General features: G+C 54.2%; 2 protein-coding genes across 3 annotated transcripts in view; one reads left to right on the forward strand and one right to left on the reverse strand.

Annotated features, from left to right (window-relative positions):
* SLC38A8 (solute carrier family 38 member 8) lies at positions 1–5,749 on the forward strand. Its single transcript, XM_069868717.1, has 10 exons — positions 1–174; positions 1,230–1,428; positions 1,620–1,773; positions 1,899–2,003; positions 2,263–2,320; positions 2,564–2,678; positions 2,916–3,063; positions 3,149–3,348; positions 4,111–4,162; positions 5,579–5,749. The coding sequence occupies exons 1-10, from the start codon at positions 1–3 to the stop codon at positions 5,673–5,675; spliced, it is 1,302 nt and encodes a 433-aa protein (XP_069724818.1). The 3' UTR covers positions 5,676–5,749.
* Positions 5,750–6,426: 677 nt separating this feature from the next.
* NECAB2 (N-terminal EF-hand calcium binding protein 2) overlaps positions 6,427–20,777 on the reverse strand; it is an 85,622-nt gene continuing 71,271 nt past the window's right edge. For both annotated transcript variants that reach the window (XM_069868707.1, XM_069868708.1), the window contains 8 exons: positions 11,894–12,030; positions 9,335–9,453; positions 9,073–9,152; positions 8,245–8,301; positions 8,015–8,127; positions 7,670–7,747; positions 6,663–6,754; positions 6,427–6,509 (listed from right to left, as the gene is read on the reverse strand). In XM_069868707.1, the coding sequence (XP_069724808.1) occupies positions 6,481–6,509; positions 6,663–6,754; positions 7,670–7,747; positions 8,015–8,127; positions 8,245–8,301; positions 9,073–9,152; positions 9,335–9,453; positions 11,894–12,030 (705 nt within the window). In that variant the 3' untranslated portion in view covers positions 6,427–6,480. The remainder of the gene's footprint in view (positions 6,510–6,662; positions 6,755–7,669; positions 7,748–8,014; positions 8,128–8,244; positions 8,302–9,072; positions 9,153–9,334; positions 9,454–11,893; positions 12,031–20,777) is intronic.

Below are 20,777 nucleotides of genomic sequence, written 5' to 3' on the forward strand. Positions count from 1 at the left end.
ATGGAGGCGGGCGGCGAGCGGCGGCCGCTGGTGCGGGCAGCGGGCAGCCCCGGGCTCTCCTCCGCCGGCGCCGTCTTCATCCTCCTGAAATCGGCGCTGGGTGCGGGGCTGCTCAGCTTCCCCTGGGCCTTCGGCAGGGCGGGCGGCGCCGCCCCTGCCCTCCTGGTGGAGCTGGTAAGGAACGGGGGGGACCCCGAGCGATGGGGCTGCGGGAGGTGCATCCCCGACGGGAGGGTGGGGGGGCATCTGCCCCGGGGTCTGGGGGGCATGGAGGGGACCCTCCCCTAAGCACGGGGAGCAGCCACCGTGTCCCCACCCAGGGATGCAAAAGCCACTGCCGCCTTCGAGATGCTCCTCGCACGAGAAGCCGTGTTAAAAAGCCGTGTTTTGATAGGAATGGTTGGACTCGATGATCCGGTGGGTCTCTTCCAACCTGGTTATTCTATGATTCTAAAAGCTCAGCCCCAAATAAAATTGGTGGCTGGTGCCCTACGTGCCCCAAATGTGAAGCCAAACTATCACCTGGTGCTGTATTTCCATGCTTTTGCTGGGCTGTGTTACCCAAACGTGACCTGGGTGACGACCTGGTCCCTGGACATAGAACCACAGAATAGTTTGGATTAGAAGGGACCTCAAAGCCCATCCCATTCCAACCCGCTGCCATGGGCAGGGACGCCTCCCACTGGATCAGGGGCTCAAAGCCCCATCCAACATGGCCTTGAACACCTCCAGGGATGACATGGCCCTGCTGGGTCCTCCTGGGTCCAGGGCGTGATGGAGCAGGGGTTGGATTGGTTGGTGAAGGGGCTGGAGAACAAGTCTTACAAGGAGCAGCTGAGAGAGCTGGGGTTGTTTAGGCTGGAGAAGAGGAGGCTGAGGGGAGACCTCATTGCTCTCTACAACTACCTGAAAGGAGGTTGTGGAGAGGAGGGAGCTGGGCTCTTCTCGCAAGTGACAGGGGACAGGACAAGAGGGAATGGCCTCAAGCTCCACCAGGGGAGGTTCAGGCTTGACATCAGGAAAAATTTTTTCACAGAAAGGGACATTGGGCCCTGGAACAGCTGCCCAGGGAGGGGGTTGAGTCACCTTCCCTGGAGTGTTTAAGGGACGGGTGGATGAGGTGCTGAGGGACATGGTTTAGTGATTGATAGGAATGGTTGGACTCGATGATCCAGTGGGTCCTTTCCAACCTAGTCATGCTGTGATTCTGTGTCCCTGTGTCCCTGCAGGGCTCGCTGGTCTTCCTGGTGAGCGGGTTGGCGGTGCTGGGCTACGCGGCTGCCCTCAGCGCTCAGCCCACCTACCAGGGAGTCATCCGGGCAGTGTGTGGGGTGGCGGCGGGGAAGCTCTGCGAGGTCTGCTTCCTCCTCAACCTCTTCATGATCTCTGTGGCCCTCCTCAGGGTGGTGGGTGACCAGCTGGAGAAACGTGAGTTGTTCCCCTGCAGCACATTCAGGGCTTGCATGGGCCTGACAGCTCCCAGGAGTGGGGGGAAGGTGGTCCCATGTGGGCTGGGGGGACAGCTCTGAGGCGTTCTTGGGACCCTGAGGACTTGGGGCTTCTTGACCCCCTTGGGCCACCTTTTGGGGTGCAGCTGACCGTCTGCTGCCTGCCCCCAGTGTGCGACTCCCTCTACTCCAACGGGACGCTGAGCGGGAGCCTCCTGCCACTGCCCTGGTATGCAGACCAACGCTTCACCCTCTCGGCTCTCTGCGTCCTTGTCATCTTCCCGCTCTCCGTCCCCAGGGAGATTGGCTTCCAGAAATATTCCAGGTACCAGCTGGGCTACACCCTGTGGTGGCCCACGCCAAGCACCTCCTCCCAGGTCCTTGCGGAGACCCCTGGTCCCTCCCAGCTGACGGGTCTCTATGTGCTGATGCTCTTCCATGCCCTGGCAGCATTCTGGGCACGCTGGCTGCTTGCTACCTCACCGTGGTTGTCGTCCTGAAATATTACCTGCAAGCAGAGAGCCTGAGCTTGTCCAAACCCCCCCAGCCCTCCAGGTACAACTCCGCATCCCTCCCTCCCTCCTTCCCTATCCTCTGTGGCATCAGCAGTGACCTTGGGTGGTGGTGGGGGAGCTGGGACGGCACTGGCAGGGTGGTGAGTGGGTGGCAGCCCCCAGCCCCTGTTTTCACCTCAGCATCCCAAAAATCCCGTGGTGACATCTAGGCTTCACAGTTGATGCCACTAAGGTCTACCCCACCTCTGGGGACCTCATGCCTTTTGCTCTGCCCTTCCTCCCCACCCCCTATGCTGCAGGACCTCCTCCTGGGCCTCTGTCTTCAGCGTCATCCCCACCATCTGCTTCGGCTTCCAGGTAGGTCACCCCCATCCCACTGTCCTGGGGTTCCAGAGTAGTGGTGGCAGCCTCCTGCAGCATCCCAGACCATGGGGACATCAGCCCTTGCAGGGAAGGTGTCTGTCACCAGAGGCAGCTGCAGGGCAGCCCCTGGGGATGGGGGAGAGTGGGGCAGGGCACCTACGGGTGGGAGAGAAGCTGCTGGGTGTGGTTTTTTTCCCCTGCATGGAGCCCCAGCGCCATCCTCCCCATGCCTTGCAGTGCCACGAGGCCTGCGTGGCCATCTATAGCAGCATGCGCAACCAGAGCTTCTCCCACTGGGTCACCGTCTCTGTGCTCTCCATGCTCATCTGCCTGCTCATCTACTCCCTCACTGGTAACCCCAGCACTGGACCCCTTCACCCCCTCCTGGCCTTTGGGATCTCCCTCATCCCCAGGGCTTATCCATCCTCGTTGGAGCTCCTCCATCCTCATTGGAGCTCCTCCATCCTCATTGGAGCTCTTCCATCCTCATTGGAGCTCCTCCATCCTCGTTGGAGCTCCTCCAGCCTCACTGGAGCTTTTTCATCCTTCTCACTGGTGTGGCTGCCCACCCCCACCTCCCTGCTGGCAGGGGTCTATGGATACCTGACCTTCGGGGAGGCCGTGGCATCCGATGTCCTGATGTCCTACCCAGGGAATGACCCGGTTGTCATTGTTGCCCGCGTTCTCTTTGGTGTCTCCATCATCACTATCTACCCCATAGTGGTGCTGCTGGGCAGGTGAGAGAGCGGTGGCGAGCTGGGGGGTCCCATCCCCACTGCTGAGGCTCCACCAGGTGCCATCAGACCCCTGACCGCCCCGCAGATCAGTGGTGCGGGACATGTGGGTGACTCCCAAGCGTGGGGCTGCATCGGTGCCTGAGGGACACGAGCGGCGGAGCCGGGTGGCACTGACGGTCACCTGGATGGCCACCACACTTGCCATCGCCCTGTTTGTCCCGGACATCGGCAAGGTCATCGAGCTCATCGGAGGCATCAGCGCCTTCTTCATCTTCATCTTCCCAGGCAAGAATGAGCAGTGGGAGAGAGGAGGGGGATCTCTGGTGCCAAGAGCATCGCCGGGGGGGGATGTGCTGGTGGGTGGCCCATGGCTTGTATCAGAAACGGCGTGACCAGCAGGTCCAGGGAGGTTATTCTCCCTCTGGACTCAGCACTGGTGAGACCGCTTCTCGAATCCTGTGTTCAGTTCTGGGCCCCTCACCACAAGAAGGATGTTGAGGCTCTGGAGCGAGTCCAGAGAAGAGCAACAAAGCTGGTGAGGGGGCTGGAGAACAGGCCTTATGAGGAACGGCTGAGAGAGCTGGGGGTGTTTAGCCTGGAGAAGAGGAGGCTGAGGGGAGACCTCATTGCTCTCTCCAACTACCTGAAAGGAGGTTGTGGAGAGGAGGGAGCTGGGCTCTTCTCACAAGTGACAGGGGACAGGACGAGAGGGAATGGCCTCAAGCTCCGCCAGGGGAGGTTTAGGCTGGACATTAGGAAAAAAAATTTCATGGAAAGGGTCATTGGGCACTGGAACAGCTGCCCAGGGAGGTGGTTGAGTCCCCTTCCCTGGAGGTGTTTAAGGGACGGGTGGACGAGGCACTGAGGGACATGGTTTAGTGATTGATAGGAATGGTTGGACTCAATGATCCGATGGGTCTTTTCCAACCTGGTGATTCTATGATTCTGAACCCATTTTGGGGATGCAGGGACGTGCTCCTTGGGGGACGCCATGGTGGGACCTGGGTGAGGGGTGGCAGCAGGGCTGAACCTCTGTGTTGGCAGCAGGGTTGTGCCTGGTGTGCATGAGCGGGACTCGCGCCCTCGGACCTCGCACAAAGTGAGTCTGCGGGCTCGGTGGCAGCGGGCAAGGGCAGGGACAGGGTGCAGCACCCCATGACCCAGGCAGCATCCCTGGGGGTCTCCCTGGCCAAAGTGGGAGGCCCATGAGGAGGGGGATTTGGGGCACCTGCAGGCACCAAAGGCAGCAGCATTCACTGTGCGACGTGGTGGTCTGCAGTGGGGCAGAAGGGTGGCTGTGGAGGGATGTACTCCAGCACTGGGGATCTGCCAGGGTGTTGGGGCTGTGCCTCGGTGTTAGGGATGTGCCTGGGTATCAGGGATGAGCCCAGACACTGGGGATGTGCCCTAGTACCAGGACACGGCTGGGTACCAGGAGTGTGCCTGGGTACCAGAGATGCACTCAGGCATCAAGGTGCCAAGGTACCAGACCCCTTGCAAGGCAATGCAGCCATAGGAGGCACTGGGGCACCCAGTGGGGGCTGAGCTGGGAATCAGGGTGGGAGGTGGAGTGGTTTGGTACCTAAAGGCTGTCAGGAATCAGGTGCTCAGTGTCCGTTGTGCCAGCACGGTGCATCCCCATTACAGCTCCTGACTGGAGAAGCTGGGGCGCAGAGGGGAGCTGGCGAGTTTTGGGGTAAGCAGTACCAAAGCGTGTCTGCAAGTGCCCATGAGGGAGCAGTAGAGTCTTAGTGAGGATGAGGTGACACTGGGGGTGGTCCCATCCCCATGGTGGCTGGAGGGAGCACCCCAGGACCTTGGGGTCTCAGAGGAGAGATGGCCATGAGCAGGGTCACCAAGGTGGGCAGCAAGGACTTGGAGAGGTCCCTCAGGGAGCCCCACCAAGGGCATGAGCCAATGAATGCCACCATGAAGAGAGGGGACAACACGAGCCATGGCAATGGGGACAGCGAGGGGACAGTCCCAGCCTGCCTGGTGCAGTTTGGGAAGGTGCACGGGGACAACGACCACGATGGAGCAACAGCTGGGTTTGGAGGTGAGTGCTGTGTTCCCAGGGCTTGGTGTCCAGCTTAGGTCGGGGGCTGTGTGCCCGAGGAGAGGGGGCCAGGGAGGTGCAGACCCACGGGTTGCAGGACTGAGGATGGCGCTGGGCAGGGGGCAGGGGTTGAGGCTGGGGTGTGTGGGAGCAGCTGTGCCCAAGCATGAGGCTGAGGTGTGTCCGTGCCTCGTCAGCAGGGCCACCAGCTGCAGGCAAGATGGGGGATGGAATCATGGTGGCAGCTGCCAAGCTTTTGACCAGGTTTTGTGTCGTTGCAGTGGGCACAGGGGATGAGCCGGAGGGGCTGACAGGGTCTTCGTCCACCCACCAGCAGCGATGTAGAGGAGCCTGAGATCGCACAGAGGGCTCCGGACCAGTGAGGGTCGGTGACCTAGGGCTGTTGTGCTATTGGAGACCAGCTCTGTCCCCACCAGCCCTCTGCTCGTGTCCCCACAGGGCTGCTCTCATCGCGTGGGGTGTCCTTTCTGTGCTCAGTGGCACCTTCGTCTGCGGGCAGAGCGCTGCCCTGGCTGTGCTGGGGCTCCTGCATTGAGGGACTGCAGAACCCCTCATCGTGTCCCCACCATGCCCCCTGCAAGACTCATCACCCCGGACGGCCACCCCAGACAGATCTACACCGCTGGATCATTTTATTTGGCATCACCGTCCCTGTTGTACAGCAGCTAATAAAGACGGGACAGGGTATTGGCAAGGGCCCCGCGCCACTCAGCCTGAGGGACCCCCGGGCACGACGGGGTGGGGGCAGGATGGGCAACGAGCACCACACAGACAGACAGACAGACACACGGACAGAGGTACAGACGCCAGGAAGGGGGGAGCAGCCACCCCCACACCTGCAAGGCACCCACTGCGCACACGCAGAAGAAACCCCTCAGGAAAAGAAACACCACACAGGAGTGAAGGGCACCCTAAGGACAGGGACACCCCCCATCGCCACCACCCCGTCCCTGTGACACACCCCCCCACCTTGCCCCCTCCCTGGGAACTAGCGGGGACCCCCAACTTATCCCCCCAGGGTGCTCCAGCCTCACAATCCCATCCTGCTCCTACCCATCACCTGGCTGCCCGCACCCAGCCTCCCCCACTCCCTGCCTGCCCATGTCTAGAGGTGCCCCCCTGAAACCCCTGGCAAGCACCAGAGGGTCACCCCCCCCCCACCAGAGACCACCCCACTCCAGGGAGAGGTGACCCAGGTGATGGGGTATCCGGGGAGGGCATCCTATGCGGTGCTGGGGACACACATGGGGGTTTCCTTCACTGCAGACAGGTCGCACTGAGACCCCCCAGCCACGCAGGAGGTCACGGCCACAGGTGCTGGAGGGCCCTGGCACTGGCAGTCACTCTCGGCTCAGGGTGCACCAGGCAGCTGCAGGGGAACAGCACCAGAGGGTCACCCCAGCCTGGCCCCCATCGCCCTGACCCTTCCCTCCCTCGGGTGCCCCCTGTCCGTGCTGCCCCCCAGATCTGTGCTCCCCTGGGGGTCCCTGTCCTCCACCCCATGGAGCAGCCTCCCTCCTACCTGGCACAGCCACACTGGAGATGGCCTCGGGCTGGCTCAGCGTGTCCACTTTGACATGCTGGAAGCCCTTGCAGGTGGCACTCTGCAGGTGCCTGTGGGGAGAGAGTGGGTGACAGCCTCCCCCTAAACCACCGTCCCAGCCCCATCAGCTCTGGCAGGGGCTGGCTGTCAGCAATTCTTGGTCAGAGCACCATGACATCGTTCAGATCCCCCATGTCCAAAGGCATCCCCGGGTAGATGATGAGCCAGCAGTGGCCCAGGTGGCCAAGAAGGCCAATGGCATCTTGGCTTGGATCAGAAACGGCATGACCAGCAGGGCCAGGGAGGTTATTCTCCCTCTGGACTCAGCACTGGTGAGACCGCTCCTCGAATCCTGTGTTCAGTTCTGGGCCCCTCACCACAAGAAGGATGTTGAGGCTCTGGAGCGAGTCCAGAGAAGAGCAACAAAGCTGGTGAGGGGGCTGGAGAACAGGCCTTATGAGGAGCGGCTGAGAGAGCTGGGGGTGTTTAGCCTGGAGAAGAGGAGGCTGAGGGGAGACCTCATTGCTCTCTCCAACTACCTGAAAGGAGGTTGTGGAGAGGAGGGAGCTGGGCTCTTCTCCCAAGTGACAGGGGACAGGACAAGAGGGAATGGCCTCAAGCTCCACCAGGGGAGGTTCAGGCTGGACATCAGGAAAAAATTTTTCACAGAAACGGTCATTGGGCACTGGAACAGGCTGCCCAGGGAGGGGGTTGAGTCACCTTCCCTGGAGGTGTTTAAGGGATGGGTGGATGAGGTGCTGAGGGACATGGTTTAGTGATTAATGGGAATGGTTGGACTCGATGATCCTTTGGGTCTCTTCCAACCTGGTGATTCTATGATTCTAAGATGCACAGAGACCTCACAAGTGGTCAGCCCCAGGACAGACAGACAGATCCTCACCGCTGCCATCAGACAGGGGACAGAGTTTGGGGGCTTGGCAGCACCAACAACCCAAAACTGAGCTTATTGCACCCCTTTCCCTTACCTCTTCCAGTCCTCCTCAGTCTCCCAGAACTCGTAGATGATGAAGGTGACTCCGTCGGGCAGCTTCACTGCAGTGACACTAACAGGAACGATGACAGGGTTGAGCCTCGAGCCATTGGGGCACTGCTCGCACGGGTGGGCTGCCCAGGGGTGACCCCAATCCCCACAGCCCCGGTTGGGGAGCCTCCTGCCAGCACTTCCCAGCCCACGCAGAAGCGTTTTGGTGGCTCAGCATCACTACACCCCCAAATGCCAGGTTTTTTGCCTTCACTTGGTGGGGTGCCCCTTGCTGCAAGGGTAGCTGGACACCCTCTGCTCCCCGAGCCCCCCAACCCCTGGTGCTCACTGGAAGCAGTCCCGCTCGCCAGCCACGCTCTTCAGGTACTGCTTCAGGGAGCTGCAAAACTCGCCCAGGTGCTTGTGTGACACCGTCATCTCGTCCCGCACCAGAAGGAGATACTGAAACACAGTGGCACGTGAGACCCAAAAAGCACAATTCCCACCCCCCCCCCAAGTTCAATGCCCCCTCTGCAGGGACACCCCAGTACCCTGTGAATGCTGCCTGGGCACTCTCACCGTGCAAGCCGTGCTCTCGCTGTCCGACAGCCGCTGGTGCAGGTCAAACCACAGAGTCTGGGATAAGGGGAAAAGCAGCAGGGGGTGGGCTGAGGCTGCTTAGCCCTCCCAGGCCAGCCACTTTCTGTCCCCAGCGCTTGGCATGACAGGCTGTGCCCCCTTCTCTTGCAGGGAATGGCTGCAAGAGCCATTTGTGTCTTTTGCCTTCCTGTCAGGTCCCTCCCTGTGCTTCCAGCGCAGCCAACATCCCCAACACCAGTGTCCTTGCATCAGCCCCCAAACCCCTGTCACCTTTTCACAGTCCTTAAATTGTCCCTGGGACAGCAGGAGCAGGGGTACACATCCCTATTCAGTGCCCACTCACGCCTTCCCAGCCCCGTGCACACTCTTATTTCCTCTGACAACCATGATCCACATCTCAGCCTTCACAACACCCCTCTGCCCCCACATACAGCACCACCATCCCCCTGTCCCCTTCTGCCCCAAAAGTGCAATTTCAGGATTTCAGAAACATCTCCTGCACTGCATCATTTTCTCCTTCAGTCCCTAGATGGACTAAGATTGCCTTTGCAGGAGATGTTGGCTTCTTTCTTACATTTTTTTCTTGTTTAAACAAACTCACAGTCAATAGTTCCACATTCAATAGCTGCCATCAGCTCATCAGCCGGAGTATCTTGAACCAGTTCCCACCCATGGTCTGTGCACACCACAGCGCAGAAATGGGCACAGCCAGCTCTTGGTCACCTCTGTTCGAGCCAGGGCAGGGAGGTGGTGGGGCTGTGGGGACACCCAAAGGACACTCCCACGAGTGGAAATGCTGGCCCTTACCTTGTCCTCCAGCCTGCCGATCAGCTCGGCCAGCCTGTTGATCTGCCCCTCCAGCCCCTCCGCCTTGGTGTCAGGGGAACCTGTACAGAGCCAGAGGCAATGATGGAACAAGAGGCATCCACCGGCACCCCCTGAGAGACCTGCTGCCCTTCGGAGAGGTCAAGCATCACCTCCGTGCTGCCACCAGGACCACAGGTCCCTTCTCCAGGTGCCCCAAGCCACTCCAGGCTGCCAGCACAGCCAGGAAGCAGCCACCACTTACTAGTCTGGAAGCTCTTCCCATGCTCCCGGGGGACCATCCGGCTGGTGGGAGAGTAGCTGGGCACAGGGCTGTCGTACCAGGTGTCTGTCAGACCGTGAGCAGCTTTGCTGGGATAGTGCCTGCAACCAGAGAGCATAGAAGCCATCTGGGAGGGGAGAACTGGGCACATACAGCATGGTGCGAGCTTGTCTTCGGAGCATCCTTTTTAGCAACATTGCCACCAGCACCAGACCCTTCTTGCAGGAACCAGTAGCTGTGCCCAGCTGGCTGGTTGCACCTTAGCAGGGCTGGTTTTGCAGCTGGATGGCTTTGAAAACTGCCATAGGGCAGAAGTTGTTAGCACACAGGCTGGCTGTGCCCAAACTGCTGTCCACAAGCAGGGAAAACCTGACTGCCTGGCAGCCTTGCCATGCATCCCACCAACAGGCTGCAGCCACAATTCATCTACAGAATGGAGACACATCCACTGTAGCATCTCCTCTACCTTGCTGCTTCCTCTGGGCCTACAAAACCTATTTGTCCTGGCTCATCCTGCAACACCTCTTGGAAAAAAGGTGCATGCCCGTCTGTGCACCCTGAGGTATCAGCGACCATCCAGCCCAGCTCCCCCGTGGTTCCTCCCAGCCCTTGTTCATTTCCAAGCTGGAGAGGATGCTAAGACCTGGCATCCTCACAAGGGTTTGCAGCTGCCATCCCTAGGCAGTGAGATGGGAATGGGTTTTGGGAAGGATGAACCCTCTCTTTCCTTCTTCCTCCTCCAATGAGAAGCCTGTGCCGCAGAGGGAGAGGCTGAGCTGCTCAAAGGGTTTCCAGTGTTTCCTTCCAGCAAGAGCTGCTCCATGCCAGCTGCCCACTGATGGAGTGCCTGGGAGCCCCAGCTTCTCTTGGCATCTCTTGTCAGCCTTGCAGCTTCTGGCTAGAGAGAGCACGCTGAGCACCAGGGAGACAACAGGCACAACACCAGCCAACGTCCTTCCTGCTGTCCTGTCCTTCTCCAGGCACCTGGCTCCCTCTGAAGTGCAGCAGTCAGGTGCCTTCTCTACCCTGCCCAGATATCTTTGTCTGGCTCCTTTGGTGCCAAGGGAGCAATGTCCAGGCTGCTGTTGTCCCCAGAATCAGTCAGTGTGGGCTGGACCGTGCATGCAGGAATATGACAAGCAGATCTGGTCCCAAAGAACATCCCCAAGATAAAGGAGCAAGAACAGTGATAAAGGTGGAAGGAACAACCCCGTCACTACAGGCTGTGTAATAATCCCACTGCTGGTGTTGAATAATCCCTCATCAATAGGCAGGAAATTAGACAAGATCAGAGATTTCTTTTTAATCACAATTTAATGAGGTGTCTCAGGCTTGGATGCTCTGCTTTTGCACTTCGTTTTACAGCCCTTTTTTTCTTGTGCTTTTCAGGCCCCCTCTTTGTCTTGATGTGGATGCATGAGATCATTTTTTATGTGTTGGACTTTTTTTTTCTTTTTGGCTATTATCACCATGAGAAAACAACTACAATGCTCTTCATTATGAACTGGGCCCACACATAGGCAAATAAAAGCCAGCAAAGTCTTTCATGGGCTCTAATTGCTCCATCTGATGTTGGGCTTGTTTCCTCTTCATTGTTTCCCAGAAGCTCTTATTTTTTCCACATGTTTTGCACAAGATTTGCCACAGGCCAGTGCTTTCCTTCCAAAATGGAGAGAAGAAAGCAATGCGGGGACGACAAAACCCAGAGCATTTCCCCTAGGAAAGCTGGTGAGATGTCACAAGAGCTGCCTAGGGTCTTACTATATCCCACACAGCAACAACTCCTGTGACACCCATCCACTCTCAGCTGCCTGGGAGGCAACTGCCACCAATGTTAAAACGCAGAACACCAAGACTTGGCTGCACTGAAGTATTTGGGCATGTCAGCCCCTGCGGTGTCTCAGCCAGAAGGGATTTTCATTGTCTGTGGTCCATGTGCCTGCCCATGGCTTGGGGAAACCAAGGCATCCCCCTAAACATCCCATGGCCTCCCGGTTTGCAGGTAAGGTAGGAGAGGGATTCACTTCATGAGCATCTGATGAATGGTTTCCGTGGTAACTTGTTATGGTTAGAGTCAGTGACAGTGGGACTTTGGGCAGGTGAGTGACACTGTGACATCAAGGGGGGCTGTGGCTGGAGTTTGAGCTATGCTGCCGGGTACCACTTATATTTTAGCCCAGGCAGCACTTGGGAAACCTTGAAATTGTCTCCTCTGTCTTCTTCAAGTTTGGTAGCATGTGCCAGGCTACTGGGATGGGGACAGTCCCCTCGCATGGGACCCTAGGACAGCAGCCCAAGTCCCAGGTCCACAAGCAGCTTTTCATAGAATTATAGAATCATAGAATCACCAGGTTGGAAAAGACCCACTGGATCATTGAGTCCAACCATTCCTATCGATCGCTTGTCCGGCTCCCCTTTGCTCCCGCACACCAGCTGATGCATTTTCCCTTGCTCCACAAAAGCATCCTCCTCCTCTCCCTCCACCCCCCCTGCACCAAAATCAACCAAAAAGCAGAGAGGAGAGCAGGAAGGGCTGCAGACCTGGCAGGGTTGGTTTGTTCATCAATGGCATCCACAGCACTCTCCACGGAGCTCAGCAGTGACTGGGTCTGGTTCGCTGTCTCCTTCAGCAGGAAACGGGTCACAAACTGGTCCACGTTGCTGCCGCTCTCGTAGACCTGCCAAGGCAGACAGAGAGCACAGGGAGGTTCAGCACTAACCACCCAGGCTGGTGCAGCACTTGTCCAACATCTCACACGCAAGCTGGTCCCCTCCATGCCCCTGTAAGGGCCAAAGGAGGAATAAGCATACATCCCACGTCAAGGGAAGTATCTAGCCCGCTGGCATCCATGGGTCACTCAGCAAATAGCTCCTCCAGCATCCACCACCCCTGGGACAGGCTTAGAGAGGGAGGGAGCACGGGCACTGAGGCACATCAGCATTGCTTTATTTATATATTAATAAAGTAATGTAAAGAGGCAATTACCCTAAGCCCACAGTTGTTCTCTTTTCTATGATATTAGATTTCTTTGCTATTGCCTTGCAGAGTGAGAGCCTTGCAGTGTGTGCAGGTATGAAAAGTGGCCTCTCCTGTGCTTTAGAGGTCCTACTCGGCGAGCTTCAGTGTGTTATTTCGAGCCTTAGTCCACAACAGTATGATCAACCCAGAACTAAAGTAGAAGGGGTTTGGGACAATTAACATTGCTCTCACTAGGGAGCCTCAAGGTGAAGATTCCTTCAAGCCAGAGGCAGAAAGCTCTAGCAGTCCCCACCTAGACTCCCTCCCATCCCACACTATGAGACAAGAGTCTCAGCATATTTTGGTGTTAGGTGTTTTTTTTCTGAAGAGGGAGAAAAGGAAAGCTCTGGCCCTTTTGGATTGGAGGCAAGATGGAGACAGCCTGCAGAGCAGGAATGCCTTCAGCAGGAGAGAGGCTGCTCCCAGGGAACTTTGGTGGAGGAGGATGAGCTGTTCGAGCAACAGAAGCTCCAGGGGTTATCCAAGCCCTCCCAAGACAGAAAATCATAGAATCACCCGGTTGGAAGAGACCCACCAGATCATCGAGTCCAACCATTCCCATCAATCACTAAACCATGTCCCTCAGCACCTCATCCACCCATCCCTTAAACACCTCCAGGGAAGGTGACTCAACCCCCTCCCTGGGCAGCCTCTGCCAGTGCCCAATGACCCTTTCCATGAAAAACGTTTTCTTAATATCCAGCCTAAATATTTAATGAAATATTTTAATAGCACAACTCGTGTGCTTAAAGCACCCAGGTCCCCTTACCCAGCGCTGCCTTGCTGTGCCCTGCCCACGGCGCAGAACTGCTCGTCCACCTCCTGGCAGACACTGACAGAGGGAGAACACTGGCACAACTGGTCTGACACCAGAACAACTGGACCAACACTGGCCAAACCAGTCCAACATTGGCCCAATACCATTCCCACCACTCCAACCAGTCTGACCCCAGCCCAACCAGCCCAAGACCAGCCCAGGCAAGCCACTAGCCACATCAGGTCCAGCTGAAGCTTAAACACTCAGCATGAGAACTAAAAAAGCACCCCCCCAAACCCAAACTCGGTCGCACCAACTTTTTTTCCCAGACCCTTTCCAATCCATCAGTGCCTCCTGTGACAGCACATGGTTCAGGCAGATCCCTGCAGGGCAGCCCATCCCTGCATGCCGGCACCTCCTGGCACAGCTCCTCCTGAATTCATGGCTTTTTGATGACATGAGATAGGGACAGATGCTCCTGGCTCCCTGTAAGCCACTGGCAGCGCCACATTCAAGGGTGAGACCACAGTGGTCCCAGCATCACCAGTTATCTGAGCATGCAAAAGCACAACATGAGTACCCTAAGCTTTCCAAAGCAAATTATTCTTGTTTCATGATGAAGCGGTTAACAAGGGTTATTTCCATGGCAACCAGAGCGGCTCCACAAGAACCCAGTGGGCCTTTATCTCCTATTTTAAATCATAAAAGAAGAGTGAGCTGAAGAAAAATACTTCTGGGAAAACTGGTTGCAGAGCTGATTTCTCGCCCCTGATTTGGTAGGGGAGCATGAGTTTCGTGATGGCTTCTTGAGCATCCAACTAGAAGAATAGTTACTTTCTTCTCCCTAATACAAAAAACTTGCTCCTTCCCCTGTCACGACCGCACTGTTCCTGAGGGATGCGCATGAGATGGTGCTCATCTCCGGATGGCAATGCTGAAGCTCATTGCCGTGCATCATAGCACTGCTGGGCAGCAGGGAAAGAGATGTAAGGAGGGCAGGGATCGATGTGCTCCATTGCTCTTTCACCAGCACAGCCCATTCCAGGACACCAGTCAAATGGAGGTGGGACAGGCTCAGGGCACTCCATGGGCTACTCTGCATGAGGACCAAGCACTGGGATGTTCCTTAGGCTTGTGGAATGTGCTGGGCAACGCACTCAGGACCTTGCCACCTTTTGAATCATAGCGTCATAGAATCACCAGGTTGGAAAAGACCCATCGGATCATCGAGTCCAACCATTCCTATCAATCACTAAACCATGTCCCTCAGCACCTCATCCACCCATCCCTTAAACACCTCCAGGGAAGGTGACTCAACCCTCTCCCTGGGCAGCTGTTCCAGTGCCCAATGAACCTTTCCATGAAAATTTTTCCTAATGTTCAGCCTAAACCTCCCCTGGCAGAGCTTGAGGCCATTCCCTCTTGTCCTGTCCCCTGTCACTTGGGAGAAGAGCCCAGCTCCCTCCTCACCACAACCTCCTTTCAGGGAGTTGTAGAGAGCAATGAGGTCTCCCCTCAGCCTCCTCTTCTCCAGGCTAAACACCCCCAGCTCTCTCAGCCGTTCCTCATAAGGCCTGTTCTCCAGCCCCCTCACCAGCTTCGTTGCTCTTCTCTGGACTCGCTCCAGAGCCTCAACATCCTTCTTGTGGTGAGGGGCCCAGAACTGAACACAGGATTTGAGAAGCGGTCTCACCAGTGCCGAGTCCAGAGGGAGAAGAACCTCCCTGGCCCTGCTGGCCATGCCGTTTCTGATCCAAGCCAAGATGCCATTGGCCTTCTTGGCCACCTGGGCCACTGCTGGCTCATGTTCAGTCGCTGTCAACCAACACCCCCAGGTCCCTCTCCTCCAGGCAATTTCCAGCCAGACTTCTCCTAGTCTGGAGCTGCTCAGGGTTGTTGTGCCCCAAGTGCAGGACCCGGCATTTGGCCTTGCTAAACCTCCTGCCACTGGTCTCAGCCCATTTGTCCAACCCTTTCAGATCCCTTTGGAGCCTCCCTGCCCTCCAGCAGATCCACGCTTCCACCCAGCTTAGTATTATCCGCAAACTTGAGCCTCTCTTCGAGCAGGACCGTGTTGCCCCAGTGTTCCCCAGCACAGCCAGTCGCACTACACCAACATCACCATTGTCCAGTTATCCAGAAGGAGGATAATGGGGGGATGCAGCAGAAAACTAGGCAGGAGAGGGTACGGAATCTCCCTGGTCAGAGATCGCTGAAGCCTGTCCAGTTTTCCCTCACCCTGTGCAGGCACAGAGGGTGACAAACAGGCAGCCTGGGACCACGGATGCAGCAGCTGGTGGAGCGCAGCACTGGGTCCCCTGTGGGGGAGGCACAGGCACCACCACAAGACAAATAAACAGCAATAGAGCCAAGGGAGGGATGTGGAAACATTTGCTGAGCATTTGGAGAGGGGGAAAAAACCAAAACCTGAACACAAATATTCCTGGATAGCTGGATGAAATAAGACTAGGCAATGATTAGCATGATTATGATTGGACTCGATGATCCTATGGATCTTTTCCAACTTTGTGATTCTATGATTCTATGATCCCTGTTCTCCCTAGAAAAATATTCATGTCTCGCTCAGAATGTGCATTATACACTCTATATATTTATGTATTCTTTCTAAACACCATATTATACATATACATGCAGACATTCATGTCACATCTGAACAAGACAGTGTATTAAACTCACTGTCAAGGTACCTTCCCCTTCATCTTCTCTGCTGGGTTTGGAAAGAACCCCACACCGAGCCAAATCCACCCCTTCACCCAGGCAATTATTTTATCGTTTAATACATCTTCCACAAAGGTGGCCAAGGAGGGTGTATTAAATCAATAAATCTCCTCGGCAAAGACATATCATTGCATTTGGGATCTGAAACAATTTGTTTTGCGGTTCCCTCCCTCCACGGCTGCTCCCTCTGTGCTCACCCCTGCCTGCAATGAGCAGCCTGCCATAATGAAGGCGTAAATGTATTAATCAGGCACTCAAACAGGCTCTGCTATAATTACAGATAGGTTTTGATTAACTCTCACACCCAGCCCTGCTCTGATTGCTGGCACTGGGGATCTGACTGCTGCCTCGGCAGAGGGTGGCTGTTGCCCTGGGCTGGGGGCTGTGTCCCTCCTGCGTTTCATAGAATCATAGAATCACCAGGTTGGAAGAAACCCACTGGATCATCGAGTCCAACCGTTCCTATCAAACACTAAACCATGTCCCTCAGCACCTTGTCCACCCGTCCCTTAAACACCTCCAGGGAAGGTGACGCAACCCCCTCCCTGGGCAGCCTCTGCCAGTGCCCAATGACCCTTCCTGTGAAAATTTCTTTCCTAATGTCCAGCCTAAACCTCCCCTGGCAGAGCTTGAGGCCATTCCCTCTTGTCCTGTCAAATATAGATTTATCTATTTAATATAGATCCACAGGCTTCTGGGAGCTGCCACCGCTACACATAGTGCTGTGTGCACTCCTTCAAGTGGCTGGTTGGATAATTCTTTTAATTACGAGTGTGGATTTTCTGGGATGTGCTTTCCCATTCCAAAAGTGGGGCTGGATGCAAGAGTGGGGCTGGATGCAAGAGTGGGGGCTGCACCCATGTCTCTGTGCCCTGAGATTCCCACTGCTACTCCCAGCAAAGACGCAGTAATTCCACACTAATGTCCCTTTCCAGAGACATCTGCAACACTACTGCCTTGCCCTCTTCTCCTCTGATAGTCGTCCAAACCACATACCGCACCTTGTAGTGATGCTCCAACCTCAACAACTGGTTTTACGCTTTACCCCATGCTCAGTTTCCCTTCCAGAGGTGTGAAGAATGCACCGTTGCTTTTCCATTTCAATGCATACATCAAATGGGTGGGATAACATGCTGTTATTTATCTCCACTTTTCTGTTGTTCTCCAAGACTCCTGCAAATGCCACCAAACAATTTCCTGATCAACCTTTCTCACACTCCATTTGAGTAGATTACTCTCTTTAGCTCCTTTTGGAAAACTGCATTTTTGAAGGCACCTGCTATGCCGAGTGCTGTCTGATAATGCACACTGGCTTCAGGTGCTAGAATATAAGGCTGCGAGAGTATGCACAGTTAAATGTTGGAATTTTATTACCTAACTAGAGGCTGTAATCGTTGTCCAGTTTTAGGAAAAATCGTACATGCAATTCCCTCACTCATTTAAATTGGCTTTGCTCCCCGCAATTGAGATTCATTGGATGGATGGATGGATGGATGGATGGATGGATGGATGGATGGATGATGGATGGATGTTGGGTACAAAGCATCACCAGACAGTGCAGATGAATATTAGGGTGCCCATGAAGATCTGATGCTTTTTTGGCAGACAAGTAAGTCCAATAGTTCTGAAATTAAAACAACAGTGGGTTTTTTTCCCCTCACTTAACTAATCATGGCCAGTTGCCAAGCCAGCTGTGACATTTACTCTCAGATGCTGGGTCTGAAACATGTGCTCAGAGGCTTTTCAGCAATCCCTCAGGTTCTCCTCTAGCAAATGTCTTATTTGGCATTGCAACACCAAAGCATTAAGACCAGCTCCAAAGGAATCTTTCCCATTTTCTTATCAAAACATTTGTCAGTTTGTCCTAGGGAGATTTAATGAGGTTTGTTCTTATTAATTATACCACAAAGATCTATTTCCTCCTTGCTTCGCTTGAGAAGTTAAAATATTTATGGAGATAATATAATAATTGCTGTTCAATGCAGCCACTTTGTGCCAGAAGCTCTTGGAGGGTTATATCTCCAAGCCTGCTGATTTCCATCTAGCCAGTCCGTTACTTCAAGGCTAGAAAGACTTTGACATCACAAATACCACCCTGCTGCAAAGTGTTTTGCTGGCAAGCCTTGGTTGGAAGGAGCATGGCAGCTGCCAAAGAGGCAGAGGAAATAGAAAAAAGTCACCCCTACCCCTTTGCTACATCCCCAGCTACCTGGCCTTGATGTTTGCTGCTGCAAACAGGTGGCTGCATGCATCTAGGGTGAGAACTGAATGTAAAAGGCTCATTGAAAGGATGGCCTCGAGTTTTCTGCAGGGCACAGCTCTCAAGAGAGCCTCAGAAAGCATCGCTGTTCGACAAAATACAGCATGAGCCAGAGACCTTGAACAATGAGAGGAGGACGGGGTGGGAAAAGACAACTTGCTTTAGCACAGATAATTGGGGAAATATTGCCCAGTGCTGTGTCCTCTGGTCAGCTGATGGGAGTCCAAGCCCCAAATCCCACCCCTCTCTTCATATCACAAGGTTTTTATATGCCTGTAACGCACCTCCCCATGCCCAGCAGGTGCACACATTGAGGAACAGGCTGCTCAAAGCCCTGCCACAGCTCTCTCAGCTTTCCATATGCATCTGCCCCAAATCTGCCTAGATTCTGGTACGGATTAATGGAAACATCCTTGGAATGTGTTACCTGTGCAAAATACAGCTGGAATTTTGGAGCTGTTGAGCGCTTGGACTTACCGACACCAGCACTGAGCATCCCTCATCAGGCATTGCAAACTGATTCCTCAAACTGGGTTCTCATGGTTGTGTTACTGTGGGTATCAAATGCCTGAAAAAGCTTTTCAATGTTGTTGAGCATCTCAAAGCTCCTTTGCTGGCATTTTTAAAGGTCACCATTTAGCTCGCTAAGACTAGAGGATGTAAAATATAAATGATTCTGCGCCACCCACAGAAGGACACACAGATCCACCCCCCAGTGACCACACACCTTTGCCTTGCAGCGTCACAGCCTGACCAACAAGGCTCTCCAGCACTGGTTTTCAGCGAGATTCACCAAACTGGTTGACATTTACCAAGCTTAGGAACATTGATGGCTTCTCCATTTTTTATTAACACCAGCCACCGCAGAAGCATGCCTGTGGTGTAACGGCACTGAACCAAGAAAGCCTTTCAAATGGAAACCAAAGCCAATTCTGTTTCACCCACACTTTTCCCCCAGTTAAAAAAAACCAACAACAAACCCATTGCCATGCCATGAAACCTCATCCCAGGATGACAGAGAGGTTATCTTCCACCCACTCACCCCTTTAAAAAACAGGCATGTGTTGTGCTGTAACATCTGAGTGGCTGATTTAAATTCGTTGCTCATAATTGCCTGTTTTCTTCCAAGAGATATTTTCTTATAATTAGAATAACACTCAGTCCTGCCTCTCGCTCCTTTCCCTCTCGCCCGACTCTTAAATCCCTTCAGAAATGGAGAGTCAAACCTGATTGCCTGGCACATAATCAGTAGCAGAAACCTGAAGAGAACAGACACTTAAATAGTTGATAACTGAAAACATTACCATATGAAATGCCCTCAACCTTCCTGAATCAGCGCTAGAAAAACCAAATGAGACACCTGTTCAGATAAGGAAAATGACAACAGCATCGCATACGTTTCAAAAGCCTCTTGCTATGGAATCCATCACTTATAAATGTTGGAGTTGGTCCCTTCTCAGCTCATGTTTGCCTTCTCTGGTCCTAAAGGTCTCCTGCCATGGACTCTTCCCAAGAAATTTATCACAAGACTTTCCTCTTCTCATTGTTAGCAAATCTCCTTGCTGTAATATAATCCCATCATTGCAGCCATGTGAAGGGCAGCTACCTGTGGAGGGCAGGTAGCTGCTGGCTCACACGTGTGCTATACAGCTCATCCCCTGAGGTCGCCTATGGATCAAGAGGCACATGGCACTTTTTGCACCCCGTCCACTTCCTTAGCAGGCAAAGAACATATCTGGAAATGAAGCATGGCCTCCTACTCCTGAACACCCTGACTATAACAAGCCTTTCCCTTCACACAAGTCCCTAATTAGTTGTATTTATTATCCGCAACACTGTAAATTAATACACATTTTATTTCAATTTTCTGAGGAAAGTACAGATTTTGTTTTCCAAACAGGACCTACTCAAAAGACCCCGCAGATGTAACGACGTGGGATGGTCATGCTGCTGAAAGCTCAGCCTGGCTGTGCCAGCTGCTTATGCATTGACTTGGTTCCTGCCTTCCCTTTCATTGCCTCCTTCAAAGCTGCTCTCAGGCTATTTGGGAAGACCACAGCACTGACGTCTTGTGGATGTATTCCCTTTACCATGCAATTTATCTAACCCCAGGAGCAATAGTCTTGAAGTGGGAGGGAGATGGAAGAAACCCATGTCCTACAGGAGGTCCAAGAGAGCTGGAACCAGAGCAGCATGAGCACAACATTGAGAGAAGATGCTTTTCCTTCTCAGAGCAAAAGAAGGGACATGAATTTTGCAGTGAGCAGAAGAGCAGTGAATAAACATCCTCATCTAAAAATAAGCTCCAAGAGAGACCTTCTTAAGATTCATCTCCCTCCCAGCCCTGCTGTGCGCCCTGGCAGTCTGGCAGCTTGGCTGGATCTCATGTACAGCCCTGTGGGGCTGGCAAGGAAATTGCTCTGGATGGCACTACGTGGGGAATCAACTTTCTGGTCTGTAGTCTGAACAGAAATGTTGAGCAAAATTTGGTTCTTCCAGAAGTGGAGTAGCATTTTTCACTTTAATTTACAGTGCAATATTTTCTTAAATTAATTTCAGGGAAGAGCTACAGAAATATCTTTTGACAAGCTAAACAAATATGTGGTTTAGATTATTCTTGAACTTTAAAGTTCTATAACTTTTTCAGAAA

Source organism: Phaenicophaeus curvirostris, chromosome 14 (genome assembly GCF_032191515.1).
Source record: "Phaenicophaeus curvirostris isolate KB17595 chromosome 14, BPBGC_Pcur_1.0, whole genome shotgun sequence".
NCBI classification, from domain to species: Eukaryota; Metazoa; Chordata; class Aves; order Cuculiformes; family Cuculidae; genus Phaenicophaeus; species Phaenicophaeus curvirostris.

What these genes read in the sequence shown, in the direction of transcription:
- SLC38A8 (XM_069868717.1), top strand. Translation starts at nt 1, where the DNA reads ATGGAGGCGGGCGGCGAGCGGCGGCCGCTGGTGCGGGCAGCGGGCAGC. An exon ending in GGCTTCCAGAAATATTCCAG is followed by an intron (nt 1,774 to 1,898) that starts GTACCAGCTGGG and finishes ATGCCCTGGCAG; the next exon opens with CATTCTGGGCACGCTGGCTG. An exon ending in CCATCTGCTTCGGCTTCCAG is followed by an intron (nt 2,321 to 2,563) that starts GTAGGTCACCCC and finishes CATGCCTTGCAG; the next exon opens with TGCCACGAGGCCTGCGTGGC.